Below are 15,700 nucleotides of genomic sequence, written 5' to 3'. Positions count from 1 at the left end.
CGTAACAAAGATATCTTTTTGTTGAGAGCAATAACACCATATGGAGTAAAAGCACATGTACATGTATATATGTATTTTTCCAGAGCGACTTACACCCGAGCAGGTGAGGGTTAAGGGCCTTGCTCAAGGGCCCAGCAGTGGCAGGTTGGTGGTGCCGGGATTTGAACTTGTGACCTTCCAATTCCACTGCCATACCCACTGAGATACCACCAAGTATTCAAAACCTTGATGTTTCCAGCTAGATGTGGTTCTTCCTCAAACTGTTACCACAAACATGGAGGCACACAATTGAATACAATGTCTTTAGATTAGATTTAGATCTGATTCAACTTTATTGTCATTGTGCAGAGTAAAAGTACAGAGTCAATGAAATGCAGTTAGCATCTAACCAGAATTGCAAATAGCAACGTATATAAATAAATCTAATATAAATATACAATAAACGTATTCTGGAAGTAAAAATGTGCAAATATATATTACAATGATACTGAGTGAGCTGAAAACAACAAAGTGAATGATAAAATCTGAAGAGAACTCGCGTTGTACACGGGCCGCCATCTTGGTCTGGTTAGCTTCGATGTGCTAGCATGAAATCTTCCCTTCACCTGTACCCAAACCTGTTCCAGCATGACAATGTTTCTGTGCACAAAGCCAGCTCCATGAAGATACAAGGGATGGAGTAAAAGATCTCCTGCTCTAGAGTCTGAACCTTGTGAACGCTGACTGCACCCCAGGCTTCCTCACCTCACCTCCATCAGAACCTGACTTTACACCCTGGTGTTAGTAAAATGCCTACATGAAGTTTCACACATCTTCACAAAATGTAGTGGAACATCTTCTCAGAAGAATGGAGTTTTTTACATAGGGAGAAGAAGCACCAAGGAATCTTATGCTCAGGTGTCCACAAACTTTAGTCATTGCAGTGCAGGTTTAATGCTACAATCACTTAAAAAAGTCATTTTTAATCTTTCAGTTCTAGTGAAGAGGAACACGGGTTTGTGCTACACTAATTTTTCCTCATTTTTCAAGTCCTCCCTCTTTCTCTTCTTGTAAAAAGATCCGAACAAACCACGTGTCTATAAATCAGCCGAGTCCACTTTGATGAGTCAGCAGATCCTCAGCCCTTCATTTGGTTCTTCATGTTCTCCACGAATGGCAATTACTGGAATGTACCGAGAGCTAAAGAAAAAATGGACTTTAACCTTGGCATCGGTTTGGTCTGAAAACCGTTGCTTGGATTTGCCGGGGGAAAAAATCTTGAAAAATCTTGAAAACCTGATGTGGACGCACATCCCATTACTGCTTTCCGTTGCTCGTTAAAGCGAACACGGGGCTTTAGTGAATCGGTAACATCTTAATGAACACATTTACTTAAATATGTGGAAGGATTGGACATGTGACGCTTCTGATCCTGGATCTGACTTCCTAAATAATGCATTCTGCCTGTCGAGTGAGAGAGAAAGAGACACCGAGAGAGAGAGAGAGAGAGAGAGAAGGAGAGAGATGACGGTGTTGACATCTGGAAATCTGTCTACTTCTGCTTTCTTTTTGTTTGAGTTGTCAATGGGTTCAATTTCTCTCTCTCTCTCTTTCTCTCTCTCTCTCTCTCTCTCTCTCTCTCTCTCTCTCTATCTATCTATTTCTTGTGCTCTTTCTTTTTCTCCCGGCCTTTTACTCTGAAGGCTGGATTGAGTTCAATCTGAAGGTCACGTCTCAGACATTTGCTCTTTCCAGGATGATCCTTTGCTTTGATGGAGTTCACACACTCGCACTGTGTTTAGGAGCCGAGAGGAAGTGCACTGATCTTTTCTCAACACTCATGATTCAAGGTTCAAGATTCAAAGGTTGTTTTATTGTCATGACAAATATGGACATTCATATTGCCAAAGCGTTGAACATACAGACACATAACAGAAATAAGAGTCTGTACAGTAAAAAACTATACAGAGTTTTAAAATAAAATTAAGTGTACACAAATAAGTGTACATGTGTATTGCAAAAGCAAGTTCAAAAGGAAGGAAAGATAGAAATAAGATAAAGAAAAACAAGAAAAAAGAAAGAAAAATGAGGGACAAAATGAAAGCAAATAAGAATGTATCTATAATGTTTATTACATTTACGTATGTTATTAATCTTATTATTATTATTGTTTTAAATGTAATTTTAAAGGCACTAAATAAAATAAATTATTATTCTCTAATTTTATTATTATTCTAATTCTCTCACACTTTCACTTTTCTCTCTTGTTTTTGTTGTTTGTCGCTCTCACTTTTCAGTTTGCTCCCTTTTGTGCCTTCATTCTTTCTCTCTCGCACTCTGTCTTTCTCCTTCAGATTCTCTCTCTCCCCCTTTCTCTTTCGTATTCTCTCTCTAACTTTCTCTTTTGCATTCACTCTCTCTCTCTTTCTCTATGCACTCTCTCTCTCTCTCTCTCTCTCTCTCTCTCACACACTCTCTTGCTTTCTCTCTCTCCACCTTTCTCTTCGCATTCTCTCTCTTTCTCTCTCTCTCACTTGTACTGGGTAATGCTTGAGCCTTAGTATCGCTATGTTTTCATCTTAATAAATCACTAATTCTGGAATAAAAGAGATTGGATGAGATCTCTCTCTCTCTCTCTCTCTCTCTCTTTACCCCGGCCATTATGATCCCCTGCTCCCTGTTTTGATCGACCGATTGTGCTTTCCACTGAAAAAAGAAGCCACTTGTCTGATCATATCTCTGGGAAATAATGATGTCTCTGTAGCTTTTCTCATATCACTTACACGGTCCTTTGAAGCCTCCAATTACGATAGCGCCACAATAATTACAGTCTCCGGCTCTTTCTGCTGCTCGTTGTCGAAGAGAAGATGCTTCGAGCATGCAGGCTTTGATAGGAAAGCGGGCCGCTTCCTGCTTTTCATCAAGCCTCCTTCTGAGTCTCACGTCTCTGTTAGCGACAGACGTCTAAACCAGCCGACTCCGGACTGGCGTCTGTTCCTCCCTCCTTCAGCACACCTGATTGACCTGATGAGCTAACGAGTAACCTCGTTATGGAGTTAATGAGGCATGGTGGAGCAGAAGGAAACCTTTTTCTGTGCAGGTGCTGTGTCCTTTTTGAGATTCCAATTAAGAGGAAATAAGAGGATATGATGTGGTGTGTGACACCAGAAATTACAGCTGATTACAGAAAGAGTCCTGAAGCCGGAGCCGGAGTTATTAACGTCCTCCTGGAAACCACAGGTACGATCTGAAGCTGAGAATCAAACCCAGGTTTTCTCCATTTTATCACACCCAAAAGTGGTCTTTTTACTCTGCCATTTAGTCAATGATGATGTTTGTGACCTACACGAAGAGGAATGAGATTAAACGACTCGGCTGTGGACATTAATGAAACATGTCTCCAGGCTTCCAAACCTCAAACGTCCACAGTAAAAGCTTGTTCAGTTAAATTACTATGTGTTTGTCTTTATTGTGGATGTAAAGGGTCTAAAAACACCTAAAGACAAATATTGTTGTTTACTGTAGGCTGTGGGATGTTTATTTACCATCATCTGAAAGTTCTAGAAAGTCAGACAATCCTGATGTCTTTACTGTTGATGCTGTGAGCGGCCATTTTGATTCGATTTCACTTGCTGAACTAGGACCTGAGAAAAATTGTCCTGAGAGGGAATTATGGGATATGAGGTTTACGCAGATGTGGCGTAAATTTAAAAAAGGGGTGTGGCCAGAGTGGAGTCAATGATGAGTAATTAAACAGGAAGGATTCTAGCTCTAGGTAGCTTGAGGTTTATTTTTTACCTCTCTTTCTCCATCTTTCTCTCCAATGTCTTTTCTTTTTAAAGGGATTCACTCGCTTTGGCTCCGCCCCTCACTGAAGTCATGGCTGTGTATTATTCTCCTCTTTACAGCTTCCTCTTTTTTCCCTTTTTTGAAAATCTATTAGCATCAGGGTCGTGGGGACACGGGACTGAGCGCTGGATGGATTCGGAGCGCGTCGACTTTAACAATACACAAAGCTGTACAGCAATCGGAGGCCAATAATGGGACTGAAGAATTGAAATGATTTGATCTGCTGTTATTTTTCAGTTGTGAGCACAGGAAGCTCGCTCCCTTTCACAGATCAGTCGGCGTACGCAAATTGCGGTTTGGTTACTCCCAAACGTGAACTACTGTTTTTTTGTAGATAACTGGCTCCTTTATTTGTAATGGATGTCCCTGCAGTTCTCCCAGCGGCCCTGCAGACTGAGGCTTGTTTAAACTCAGCGTGACATGTGGCCTTTCTGAAATGGCCAGCTGCCACAGAGCTTTTGTATTCTGTCACACGGTATCAGCAAGACTGAGTTTCTAGTAATCGCTCCGAGTGTTTCTGAATATTTTTTAAAGACGATTGAGGTGGAGATATGACAGCCTTCCGGCGATGATGCTAATGTGAATCCGAGCCGGTCGATAGCTTTTTTCTTCTTCAGACTCGAGTGTAACGTACCATCGCAGCTACACGCTGAATCCAATGAAAGAGTTTGTTCATTTAAAATAAACCTTGTGACCAAAACACATTGTTTCAATTGTTGACATTTGTTTATTTCAGCTACACTCCAGATACTGTGATAAATAAAAAAATAGATCTGTGTCCCAAATCTCTCAGTCGTTCACGGATCTCTATGTAGTGCATGGGAGTTGTGCTCACTCTACAAAAAAATCACACGTTTATTCATATGGCACCTTTAATAACGTGCCGTTAACAAAGTGCTTTAAACCGTAGCGCATTCGCAACCAAGTATCAGCCAAGAAACACAACTGCATACACAACTCAATCTTTCAAAAAATTTTAAGTTAAAAAAAGACAAAGATTTCAAAGTTGCCAGATTTAAGGCTGAGCACAGCTTGCACAGCTTTATAACCACAGCAAAAGCTTGATCACCTCTGTTCCTGTACTCATCCCTTAAAAGAAGTGGAATGAGAATGTGTGAGCAAACTGGGACAACAACGTAAATATTTGGCTCAATTCCCCTCCAGGCCACAAGAGGGCAACCCTATTTATATATTTTTTTATTCATTGTCTGGCTCATTTCCTGCCACCATTATTTGAACTGCGATAAAGCAGGGGATTATTGTATATGGAAATGGAAAGGAGGCGGGGCTTCCAATAATGTACCATACGACATGCCTGACTTTGAGCTCCTGATGATCCAGGAGATGTTCTGAGACATGGCATGGTTTAGCACCGAAGCTCTAAAGTGGACATGTGAATATTTAAAAGTCTCTCAGGGAGCAGCTGGAACGATCCGGAACACCCTGAGGGCCCGGAGCCAGTCTTCCGCTCCTTCGAATGGGTTTCTGGGGGAAATAAAAAGCATTCTGTAGGGAGCAGTTAAGAGGATTGGGTCAGAGTTAATAGCCATATGGGTTGGATCAGCGAGATTAATATCTTCATTATTCATGGGGCTTGTTTGACAAGACATGCTAGCAAATCCCGGATTAGCCTGTCTGAATGTGCTGAAGAGTTTAGTCATGTACTTGTGCAGATTTCACACTTTGTCTTTTTTGCTTTATCTCATGTTCAATAGAAATTTGAAATTAGTGTTAGCTATTTTAGTGGACTTGGTAGTGAAGAACTTTGGAATGAAAAGAGAGAAACACTAATGCTGAACAATATCTGAACAATCATAGCCTTCTCATGATCCAAGGAGGATTCGTTATATACATCTTTCCTTTCCTTTCCTTTCCTTTCCTTTCCTTTCCTTTCCTTTCCTTTCCTTTCCTCTAGCTATCAGATTTGACATAGCTAACATTTTATGGAGCTAAAGCTAGGTAGCTGCATGTTCACCTTATCCCATGATGGTGGATTCTGGGGCCTTTTATGTTTTGAAATTGAATGTTATGAAACAAGTTCTCGGTTGTGCTACAGCTTGTTTCTTCCCCAGTCCTTTCCTTTTTTTCTCTCTCTGTCCTTAAGATGATGGAAACCTTTGGACAGGTTCTCCACTGGAACATGTACTATCTCCTTACAGAAACCTTTCATCAGCAATTACACATGTTGGTAAGCTGTTTATGTGAACTGTCCACAACGCACGACTCTCTGTAAGCTGTTTCCATAGAAATGCTTGTGTATCAGAATGAGCGCTTTGCTGCAAAGCTGTGATTTGCAGCTGCACCTCAGTCAGAGATGCTGTTAGACTGAACCGATGTATAACTAATCAGACTGGAGACTTTGGTGTAGAGGATCTTAAATTACTTCTCTTTCAAAGTCGTCGTCCCCAAAAATTTTTTTTTAAATGGCATTATATACTGCCATTATATTTTGGACAGTGGCATTACATATTTCCTTTATATACTGGCATTAGACAGAGGCATTATGTACTGCCATCATATATCGGCATTAGACAGTGGCATTATACACCAGCATTAGACATTACACAGCGCTCTCAGACGGCAGCGGCGTCTCATGTTGAGGGTCTGAAAGTGAGGTGTGAGTGATCCACACAGAGCTGAATCGTTCACTTTGAAGTGCACAGGGCTGCCTGCTGGCTGCCAGGAGTGTGTGCGGTCCGATAAGGAGTCTTGGGTGCTGCTTATTTCCACACTTCAACACCAACTGCCCCTTTCATGTGCCTGTTTCTCTAAAATGTCCAGATTAGTATTGGGGAGAAACTGGATCCAAAGGAGAAGAAGAAGAAAGTGTTTATTTGTCTTGACGTTTCCCAGCTGATTGGGAAGCTGAGAGTCTGTGGAGTGTATGTGGTTTAGGCAGGACAGTGTTAGATACAGCACCGAAAGGGAAACAACCTATTTTTGCCCAACATGACGAGAGGGAATTGAGTCTGTTCAGAAATGTGCTGAGTTTGCTGTAGAGCTCGGAGTGAAAGTCTCAGGAGCGTTAATAAAAATACACTTTGGCTAGTCAGGCTGGATCTGTTTGAAGCCTGGGAACAGATCGTTACCTTACCGACATTTTCCTGCTGCTACGGTGTGACTGGAAGCTAGAAATGTTTTCCGAGTAGTGACATCACAACCATAAAATTGACTGCAGGCACTAACATCATTTATGACCCATTCATACTTTAATTTTCCTTCACTTTCTCTCTTTTTACTCCCTTTATTGCAGGATGATGCTTTTAAAATGCACATAATGCCGAAATAACCGGATTTAACCCTGAAAAGCTTCTCTCGAAGCGCTTAAGTGGCCCTCAATAGTCTCGTTCTGTTCTCTTCTCTCCTTTCAAATCACAGCCCTTTGAAATCCTTGCTGTCTGCCTGTTTCTCTCGCCAGCTCTCTTCACAGAGGTCCCTCATGACATGACGGCACACAGCGGGCAGGATGTGGAGATGGCCTGCTCGTTCCGGGGATCAGGCTTAGCTTCTTATTCTCTGGAGATCCAGTGGTGGTACATCAGGAACCACAAAGAGTGGACCGACCAAGAGACATGGACCACCAACCAGGTGAATGGTGCTAATGCTAATGTGTCCTGAAACAGTTCAGCTCTTTAGACGTATTATGTGGTTCCTCATCAGTGGTGTGGAGTATAGAAGTGCGATATTCTGAATGTGTAGCATACATTTAATCAAGATTTCAGGCCCTGAGAACATTTGAACAAGTTGTCTGTTTGCAACAAAAGTATTGGCACCCCAGGTCTTTCAATGTCTATTTCTTCAATTTGTTTACATTTTTCTTCCTAATTTTGCCGGCTGCCAATTTCCAACCACTCAACCCCAACTTTCGCTTATCATACAAGAGCAACAAGTGCTTCCTCTCAATCATGTGACGTACTCCCACTCTTTCTGATCAGCAACACAGTAAGGCCATGTCCACACAATATGTTTTTGTTTGAAATTTTGTTTGTTTTTTTATATTTTTCTCTCAGTTTTGGCCTTCGGTCTACACTAAGACGTGTTTTCAGTAAATGAAAACGCTGTTTTTCGAAAAGGTCCTCCAAAGTCAATGCTTTTAAAAACACTATTTTTATGTCGCAGTGTGGACCTGTGAAAACAGAGGCTTTTGAAAACGCATTTTCAGTCATTGCTGCAATGTTTCAAACAGCGGGAGGGTAAATAAACGGAAGGCGGAAATTATGCTTACTTACTTTTTTAATTTTGCTTTTTTAATTTAGCAAGAAATGATAATAAACTCCAAAGATCTGTGAGGATTTGGTTCTTATGTGTGTACTATAATTTGTAATTTGACATGGAATCTTCAGGTGAGGGGAAAAAAATCTGATCTTAGCTCAGAGCTGAGCAGTTTACTTGCGTCATTCATGTTTATTCGCATATTAATTACGTTCATTTCCTTCCGTGTATCTATTCCCCTTCACTCATGAACTTTCTTGATGTTTTGCTCATTATGAGTGCATTCCTTTACTCAATCATTTGGCTTTTTATTTATTTTTATAAGTTTTTCTTACTGCTCTGAACTTATCCACCAGAGGAGAAAAAAAGAGAAATAAGTGACAAGCGTTTATTTAGTATGCAGTCCAGGCTTCGTCTAATTAACTCTGCATACATTTGCATATGTAACCAAACCAAAAATCTAGGGATGGGAACAGAATTAAAACATTTTTCACTGTAACTACGACGTGATCGTTTACTTATTGTTTAATAAAAAAAACTATGCTTTTATTATCAAGGAAATAATTCAGTACAAATATTGAACATGAATCCTAGAAAAAAACATCTAGTAAACACAATGGAAATTATTGGGGGTTCTAAAAACGAATCCGTCTTGACATCTTTTAGATTCGGATCAATCGGATCAATCAGGTAGGACATAAACCAGACAGTAGATCCCTAATAAAGGCGAGAGAGAGAGAGAGAGAGAGAGAGGGGTTGAGGATGGGATGTGTTGAGGAGGAGTGGTGTGTGCAGGAAACAATATCTCCACATTAATCACTGAGGTAGAAATAGCTTCAGGTTCCCCAGGCACCTAGAGAGGGAGGAGGGACAATGAGGAGGATGTGTATGTGTGTGTGAGTGTGTGTGAGGTGCAGGAAAGAGGGAGCAGGCAGGCACCGGAGAGGAAAGGATGAAAGATTGAGTGGTGCTGAGGAATAATTTTGTAGGAGGTGAAAGGTTCAGCGACAGAGAGGGAAAGTTTGTGTGGATCCGTGCTGCGGATCTGAGAAGGCTTTCTAATTGGAGGTAAAGAAACTCACGCTAACCTCCAAACCGACATGCATTATTCATCTCGGGCCACTGAGGAGGGGGCAGATGGATACAGGCTCTCCATGTCCACCTCGCTTCCACACATACAAAATATATAGAAATATATATATATCTGGTTCCATACTTAGTCTCCATTTGCTGTTTATAATAAGCTCCACTTTTCTGGGAAGATGTTCCACTAGGTTTTCTGAAGATTCATTCATCCACAAAAGTGTTAGTAATGTCAGGTACAGATGTTGGTGAGGTAACGAGGCCTGGGGTGCAGTCAGCGTTCCTCCAAGGTGTTCAATAAGCTCTATAGCAGGAGATCTTCCACTCCAACTTTGTAAAGCAGATCTTCATAAAGCTGGAGCTTTGTGCCTATTGCCATGCTGGAACAGGTTTGGGTCTCAAGTTCAAGCGAAAGGAAAATTCCATGATTTTCAATAACGGCTTGGAAAGTCGGGTGTCCCAATACTTTTGGCCAGAAATATTTTTTTGACTTGTGGACAGTCAACATTCATTGGACAAGATGTCATTAAATAGACCTTTGATGGGACCTTTTTCTTTCCTCTTTGAACCGAGCGTGAAAGGACATCAAATGCAAATGTAGGCTGAAGTGCTGAATATTTCACGCTGTGCATGTTTTATATTTTATCCTGTAGGTGGCGCCTCAAGAGGAGATTCCAAAGGACGCTACGAAAATCAGCGTAAGTTCCAGACGTTGTTGTCTCTTTCAGGTGATGGGTCTCGACCAAATTGTCGACGATTTAAGACAAAACAATTTTTAGTTTTGAGAACGACAGACGAAGATGTAATAAAAAAGGGGCGGAGCTTAAGCTTCTAGAAAATTCTGTGAACTCTCTCTAATTATGAAGAGTGCCTGATGCTTCCTCTAAAAATTTGTTCTGTCAAATTTTCTTGCAGGTTTTATATATGGTTTAATATACATAATCATCACACACACACACACACACACACACACACATACTCAAAGACGCACACACACCTCGCTAAAACACACTGACCGGGTTTCTTGATGGATGGTTTGATGTGTGTGTGTGTGTGTGTGTGTGTGTGTGTGTGTGTGTGTGTGTGTGTGTGTGTGTGTATACACACGCAGTTAGTCTCAGAGTTACTGGGGTGAACAAACCCTCTGGTGAAAACACTAGGTGCTGCATCACTGTGCAAAACAGCCTCCCAGAGGAACGAGTAGAAAAAAACATCTAAGGTTCTGGCAGTCTCAACACACACACACACACACACACACACACACCACACTTTGCATCCCAGTGGATTAGTCCCAAATTATACACAATATGACTGTGTACTACTTCATGTGAATTCGAACACAATTTTCACTTTTTTATAATTATAGTACGTATGAAGGATGTGCTTTTGTGTACAGGGTCCTTTTTAGTGACTGTTCATAGTGTTCAGTTTGATACTTTTGGTTTTACCCAAATGACAAAATGTTTATGTTTACAGTGACGGAGGTGTGTTTTTAGAACAATGGTTTGTGATTGGACGCAGAAGTGTGTACGGCAGGATTTGTTCCAGGGATATTTGCGAATGGGAATGGGGTTCTCAGGGTGGAGGAGGACTCTGGTCTAGGGTTTTTCTTTTGTATCAATTTGTCTCTGATTTATTGACGTGCACTTGGACTTGCTTCAGTATTGATTGTAGCGCCGTATCTGTTGTTCTGCAGGATTGCAGGTGGCTCACTGGAGATTTTACTAATTATATCATCTGCAGTTTATAAAATACTAAAGAACACTTTTGGCCTACAAACAGAGGTGATGGTCCTCAGTCTTGATCAAAGACTCATTCTGTTCTTGGGTGGAAATTGTGTTCTGATATTGCTTTGGAAATGGGACCTATGGTTTAACTGGCTATACTGCATTTATATTTAAGCAAATGGTTTTGACATTTGGGGCTGAAACTGGGTTCCTCTGGTTATTGTGTTTTGATGTCACTGGCTTCCATGTAAATCAAAGACCGGGGTTCTGGTCTGATTGTATTGTTTTAAGGAATAGGAACTGTGTTCTGATTGGTTACAGTAGAGTGGGACAGGCGCTATCTTTTGATTGGTTACAGTTGATTTGGGTAAGAAGGAATGCTCGGATTGTTTAGAGTGATGGGGTGGGAACTGTGTTCTGATTGGTTACAGTGGATTGTGATGGGACTGTGTTCTGATTGGTTACAGTGGATTGTGATGGGACCGTGTTCTGATTGGTTACAGTGGATTGTGATGGGACTGTGTTCTGATTGGTTACAGTGGATTGTGATGGGACCGTGTTCTGATTGGTTACAGTGGATTGTGATGGGACTGTGTTCTGATTGGTTACAGTGGATTGTGATGGGACTGTGTTCTGATTGGTTACAGTGGATTGTGATGGGACTGTGTTCTGATTGGTTACAGTGGATTGTGATAAGACTGTGTTCTGATTGGTTACAGGGAATTGGGAAGCTGTGGTCTTATTGGTTATGGATGATTGGTGTAGACGAAAGAGAACAAATCAAAGCACTTGCTGGTTGCCATTGGTAACAACATGACACTAATCCTTTAATAGTGTAAGTTTAAATTCTGGCTGAAATCTGAAGCGCAGTCATTATTAAAAGAAGAGAAAATAAAGAGAGGAAAGATGAAGAGATCAAGGCAAAAAAAGGTGAGGAAACAGAAGAGCAGGAGACACGAAAGATGGATTTGAAAGGAGAGGAGCGGATAGAGAGCTGTGAAAAAAGGTAGTGAGAGCAGAATGATGGAGGAGAAAGATGGAGAGCATAGAGAAGAAGAGATACGAGAGACCTACTGGGAGAGCAGAAGTTAAAAAAAGAGCACGAATCCTCATATTTTATTCATTTGACTTCAGCAAGAGGAATAAATGATGAGGCTTTTGTGTGTGTGTCTGTGTGTGTGTGTGTGTGTGTGTGTGCGCGTGTGTGTGTGTGTGTGTGTGTGTGTGTAAGTGTGTGTAGTGTTGAGGTTGGGGTTAGATTTCATATTCACTAAAATTGGGTATGTGGACAGAAACAGAGTGGCGCCAGTGAATGCAACACAGGTTGGGTTTGCTGAAGGTGTGTGTGTGTGTGTGTGCTTGTGTGTGTGTGTGTGTGTGTGTGAGGTTGTGCTTGTGTGAGTATCCATCTATGTTGGCACTCAATTTGTTTCCCTGGCAGACGGTTTTATTGAGCGATTGGACTCCTACACAAGTCACTCTGAGAGGAGGAAGAAAGAGAGAGAGAGAGAGAGAGAGAGAGAGAGAGAGAGAGAGAGAGAGAGAGAGAGAAAGCAAGAAGAGACCGGAAAAGAGGGTGAGAGATAAATGTAAAAAGAAAAAAAAAACATGAAAGAGAGGGAAACAAAAGCAATGGAAGAGCAAGAGAAAGAAAAGAGAGACAATGATGATCTGAAGAAAGGAAAAGAGAGCTTATGAATATGAGAAAGAGAGAGAGAGAGAGAGAGAAGAGAGAGAACAGAGAAAGGAAAAGAGGGGAGAGTGTATAGAATTAAATAAATAAATAAAGAAGAAACATTGAAGAGAAAAGAGAAACAAAAGAAAGAAAAGAGACAAAATGATATGAAGAGATGGAGAAATAAAAAGAACGGAGATGGAAACAGCAGAAAATAGAATGAGAGAAAGGGATGGAGAAAAGAGAAAGAATAAGAGAGAGAGAGAGAGAGAGAGAGATCAATATGAAAAGGAGATTAAAAAGCCTAATCTGTTTTGATGATGCTGGTGTATGAGAGAGAGGGAGAGAGGGATGAAGTAAGAACGACAGCAAGAGAGCCATCAAAGGATGAAAAGAAAGGATAAAGAAAAGGAGAGTAAGCTATAAAAAAGGAGAATAAAGGAGACAGAGATGAAAGGAATACTCTGCTTTTGTCTGAATAAAGAAAGAAGGATAAAGGGAAATAGGGAGAGACGGAGAGAATGATGGATAGAAAGGGAATGGGAGGGACAGAGATGTATTGTGTAGAGATAACAGAAAGAAATAATTATATAGATAAATAACACGGGGCAAATGGAGAGAAGGAGGGAAATGTATGTATATGTGTGTGTGTGTGTGTGTGTGTGTGTGTGTGTGTGTGTGTGTGTGTGTGTGTGTGTGTTTGTGGATGTGGCTACAGCTTGTGTCTCATTACAGCATGTGTCCTGATGAAGTGTCTCTGCTTCCTGTCTCACACGTCCTCAAGACTGCTATTTAGTGCCATCACACATCGGGCTATGCAGGAGACGTTAATGAGAAACACACACACACACACACACACACACACACGTGTGTCTGTCATGAGAGTGTGTGTGTGTGTGTGTGTATTAGTGATGGTAAGGTCGGCATAAAAGTTGGCATTTCAGTAAAGTGATGATTTGCTGTCTGTCTGAACCAAAGAAATAAAAGTGAACTCTCAGCACCATATTGAATTGCAGAGCTTTAAATCATTTCCATTATATTACATTGTGCTAAAAATAGTTAAAAAATCGTATCGCATCACATCGGTAGCTGCTTCATATGTTTTTAATGTATTGTAACGTTGACTATGCATCGAGATTCGAATTGTTTCATCCTTTAGTTATGGAGATGCACATCCCTAAAATACACACACACACACACACACACACACACACCCCGGCTGACCGTCTCCTCCGTCCATCCTGCAGGTGGTAAAAGTGGCCGGCAGCAACATCTCCCACAAGCTGCGTCTGTCCAGCGTGAAGCCGTCGGACGAGGGCACGTACGAATGCCGCGTCATCGACTTCAGCGACACTCGGCCCCGGCACCACCGCGTACGCGCCTACCTGCAGGTGGAGCAGGAAGAAAACCATGCCTCTGCCCTGCCTCACCACCAGGGGGCATCTGAGTCTCAAAAACATCAACCTATTGCCCAGCAGGGGCACCACAAAGCAGGCAGGGAGCTCAGGAAGAGGGCTGCTGATGACAACAACACTGACTGCACAGAGAGCTGTGCACTTTAGGGCCCATATACACACACACACACACACACACACACACACACACACTACAGTCCTAATCTGTTCTCCTATAGCTTTTCCCCCTTGAAACACAGTGTATATTATTGTATAAATGTTCTCAGACGAGCCGGTGCATGTCGCGAAATGTTTCTTACGACGTTCTCGCTTTTTTTTTTCTGAAGGACAGAGACAGAAAGATTCGAACTTTCATTATTTCATTCTACTTCACCGTTTACGTTTTTTTTTTATCATTTTGCGTTAATACGATCGCTCACGGGGGCTGGGAATAAAAAGCGTGGAGTTGATGAGGAACCTCTCCAAACATCTGTTCCTCAAAAATCTTGGGATGCTTAGCAGGGGAATCATACGTGGGATCATCCAGGATTGTGTTTGCAGGAATTTCAAGCTTGATGTTTTTTTTTCTACTGGCAGATCATTTGGTTCTTTGTAGACATAAAAAGCGAAAAAAAAAGCAATAGAGCAGCGGATCTTCAAATCGTATCTAGAAAAAATATTATTTATTATTATCGTTATTATAATAGAAAATACCAGAAAAGTTTGACTATATTGAAGGAATTGTGATACCAGAGATTATGAACAGCTCCAAAATCATCTCTGTATTTAAACTAAAGCTCACAGTAAAATCTCAGCATGGTGTGTGAATTCTGGCTCTGACAGTTTCTCGGCCTCTTCTACATCATTCCAGTTCCAATTCCTCTTTACGCAGGAATTACGCATTTTCCTGCCCGCCGTACTTTCTAGCAAAATGTCCTCAGATCCCAAAACGATTCCGTACTCGCTTAACTCGCTGTGATCCTGACCAGGCTGCCATGTGTACACATTCACATTCAATGAGAAATGTTCCTATTCATAATCACATTCTTCTTCATGTTCCTTTACCAGCGTGGACCTAATAAAATGGCAGTGAGTGTTCTACTTGGGTGTTTTTTTCTATTATACCTGGCAACCCATATACCCTTTAACCCTTATAATTACACTAATTCTGTATGTAAATTCCCTTATTAAAGCACTCCAGTTTTTTATTTCTGGTATGGTATTTTCTTATGTCCTCTGCTGCTCCGAGTGTGGTGTCGAAGAGCAATATGCCACAGCTTGGGCTAAAAATAAAATAAAAATACACTAATTACTGGAACTCAACCCTGGATCTCGCACATTATTATTATGTCGTGTTTTTTCACTGTAGGACAGGGGGCGCCAAAGCCTTCTTTTCTGCCTTTTTATTAGTTGCGCTTTTATCCACATGACCCCTGATAACCTCAAATCGCCACTCTGATGTTAAATAAATAAACAAACATCCCATTTTCGACAGTTTAAGATCCGATTGGATGCCGCGATCCAATTGGACGGATGCGGATGTTCTTGTTGATGTAATATATTCATTTTGTTTTCTTTGTGTTTTTTTTTTTGCTCCATTATTTAATGTATAGCTATGATACATGATTCATATATATATGAAGCCCTCATCATTTCTAACTTGTATTTATTTTTTTTGTAAGAGATACATGTAAAAAAATGCGGTACGATTAAATATCCTCTAGAGTGTTCGTTTCATCTTCAATGTTATGCTTTTATCAAATAAAACAAAAATCTGCAAA

General features: G+C 41.0%; 1 protein-coding gene across 2 annotated transcripts in view; it reads left to right on the top strand.

The window, feature by feature from the left end:
- LOC124399307 (V-set and transmembrane domain-containing protein 2-like protein) overlaps nucleotides 1-15,127 on the top strand; it is a 32,350-nt gene extending 17,223 nt beyond the window's left edge. The window contains exons 1-4 of one of the 2 annotated variants that reach the window (XM_046870166.1): nucleotides 2,518-3,219; nucleotides 7,247-7,416; nucleotides 9,777-9,821; nucleotides 13,773-15,127. In XM_046870166.1, coding sequence (XP_046726122.1) covers nucleotides 3,126-3,219; nucleotides 7,247-7,416; nucleotides 9,777-9,821; nucleotides 13,773-14,087 — 624 coding nt within the window. In that variant the 5' untranslated portion in view covers nucleotides 2,518-3,125 and the 3' untranslated portion in view covers nucleotides 14,088-15,127. Of the gene's footprint in view, nucleotides 1-2,517; nucleotides 3,220-7,246; nucleotides 7,417-9,776; nucleotides 9,822-13,772 lie in introns of those variants that run through there. The other variant, XM_046870165.1, reaches the window with a different exon arrangement.
- The last annotated feature ends 573 nt before the right edge of the window (nucleotides 15,128-15,700 follow it).

The sequence above is a fragment of the Silurus meridionalis genome, chromosome 16 (genome assembly GCF_014805685.1).
Source record: "Silurus meridionalis isolate SWU-2019-XX chromosome 16, ASM1480568v1, whole genome shotgun sequence".
Lineage (NCBI taxonomy): Eukaryota > Metazoa > Chordata > Actinopteri > Siluriformes > Siluridae > Silurus > Silurus meridionalis.
The sequence above is the reverse complement of the archived record's forward strand: the minus strand, read 5'-3'. Positions and strand labels throughout refer to the sequence as shown.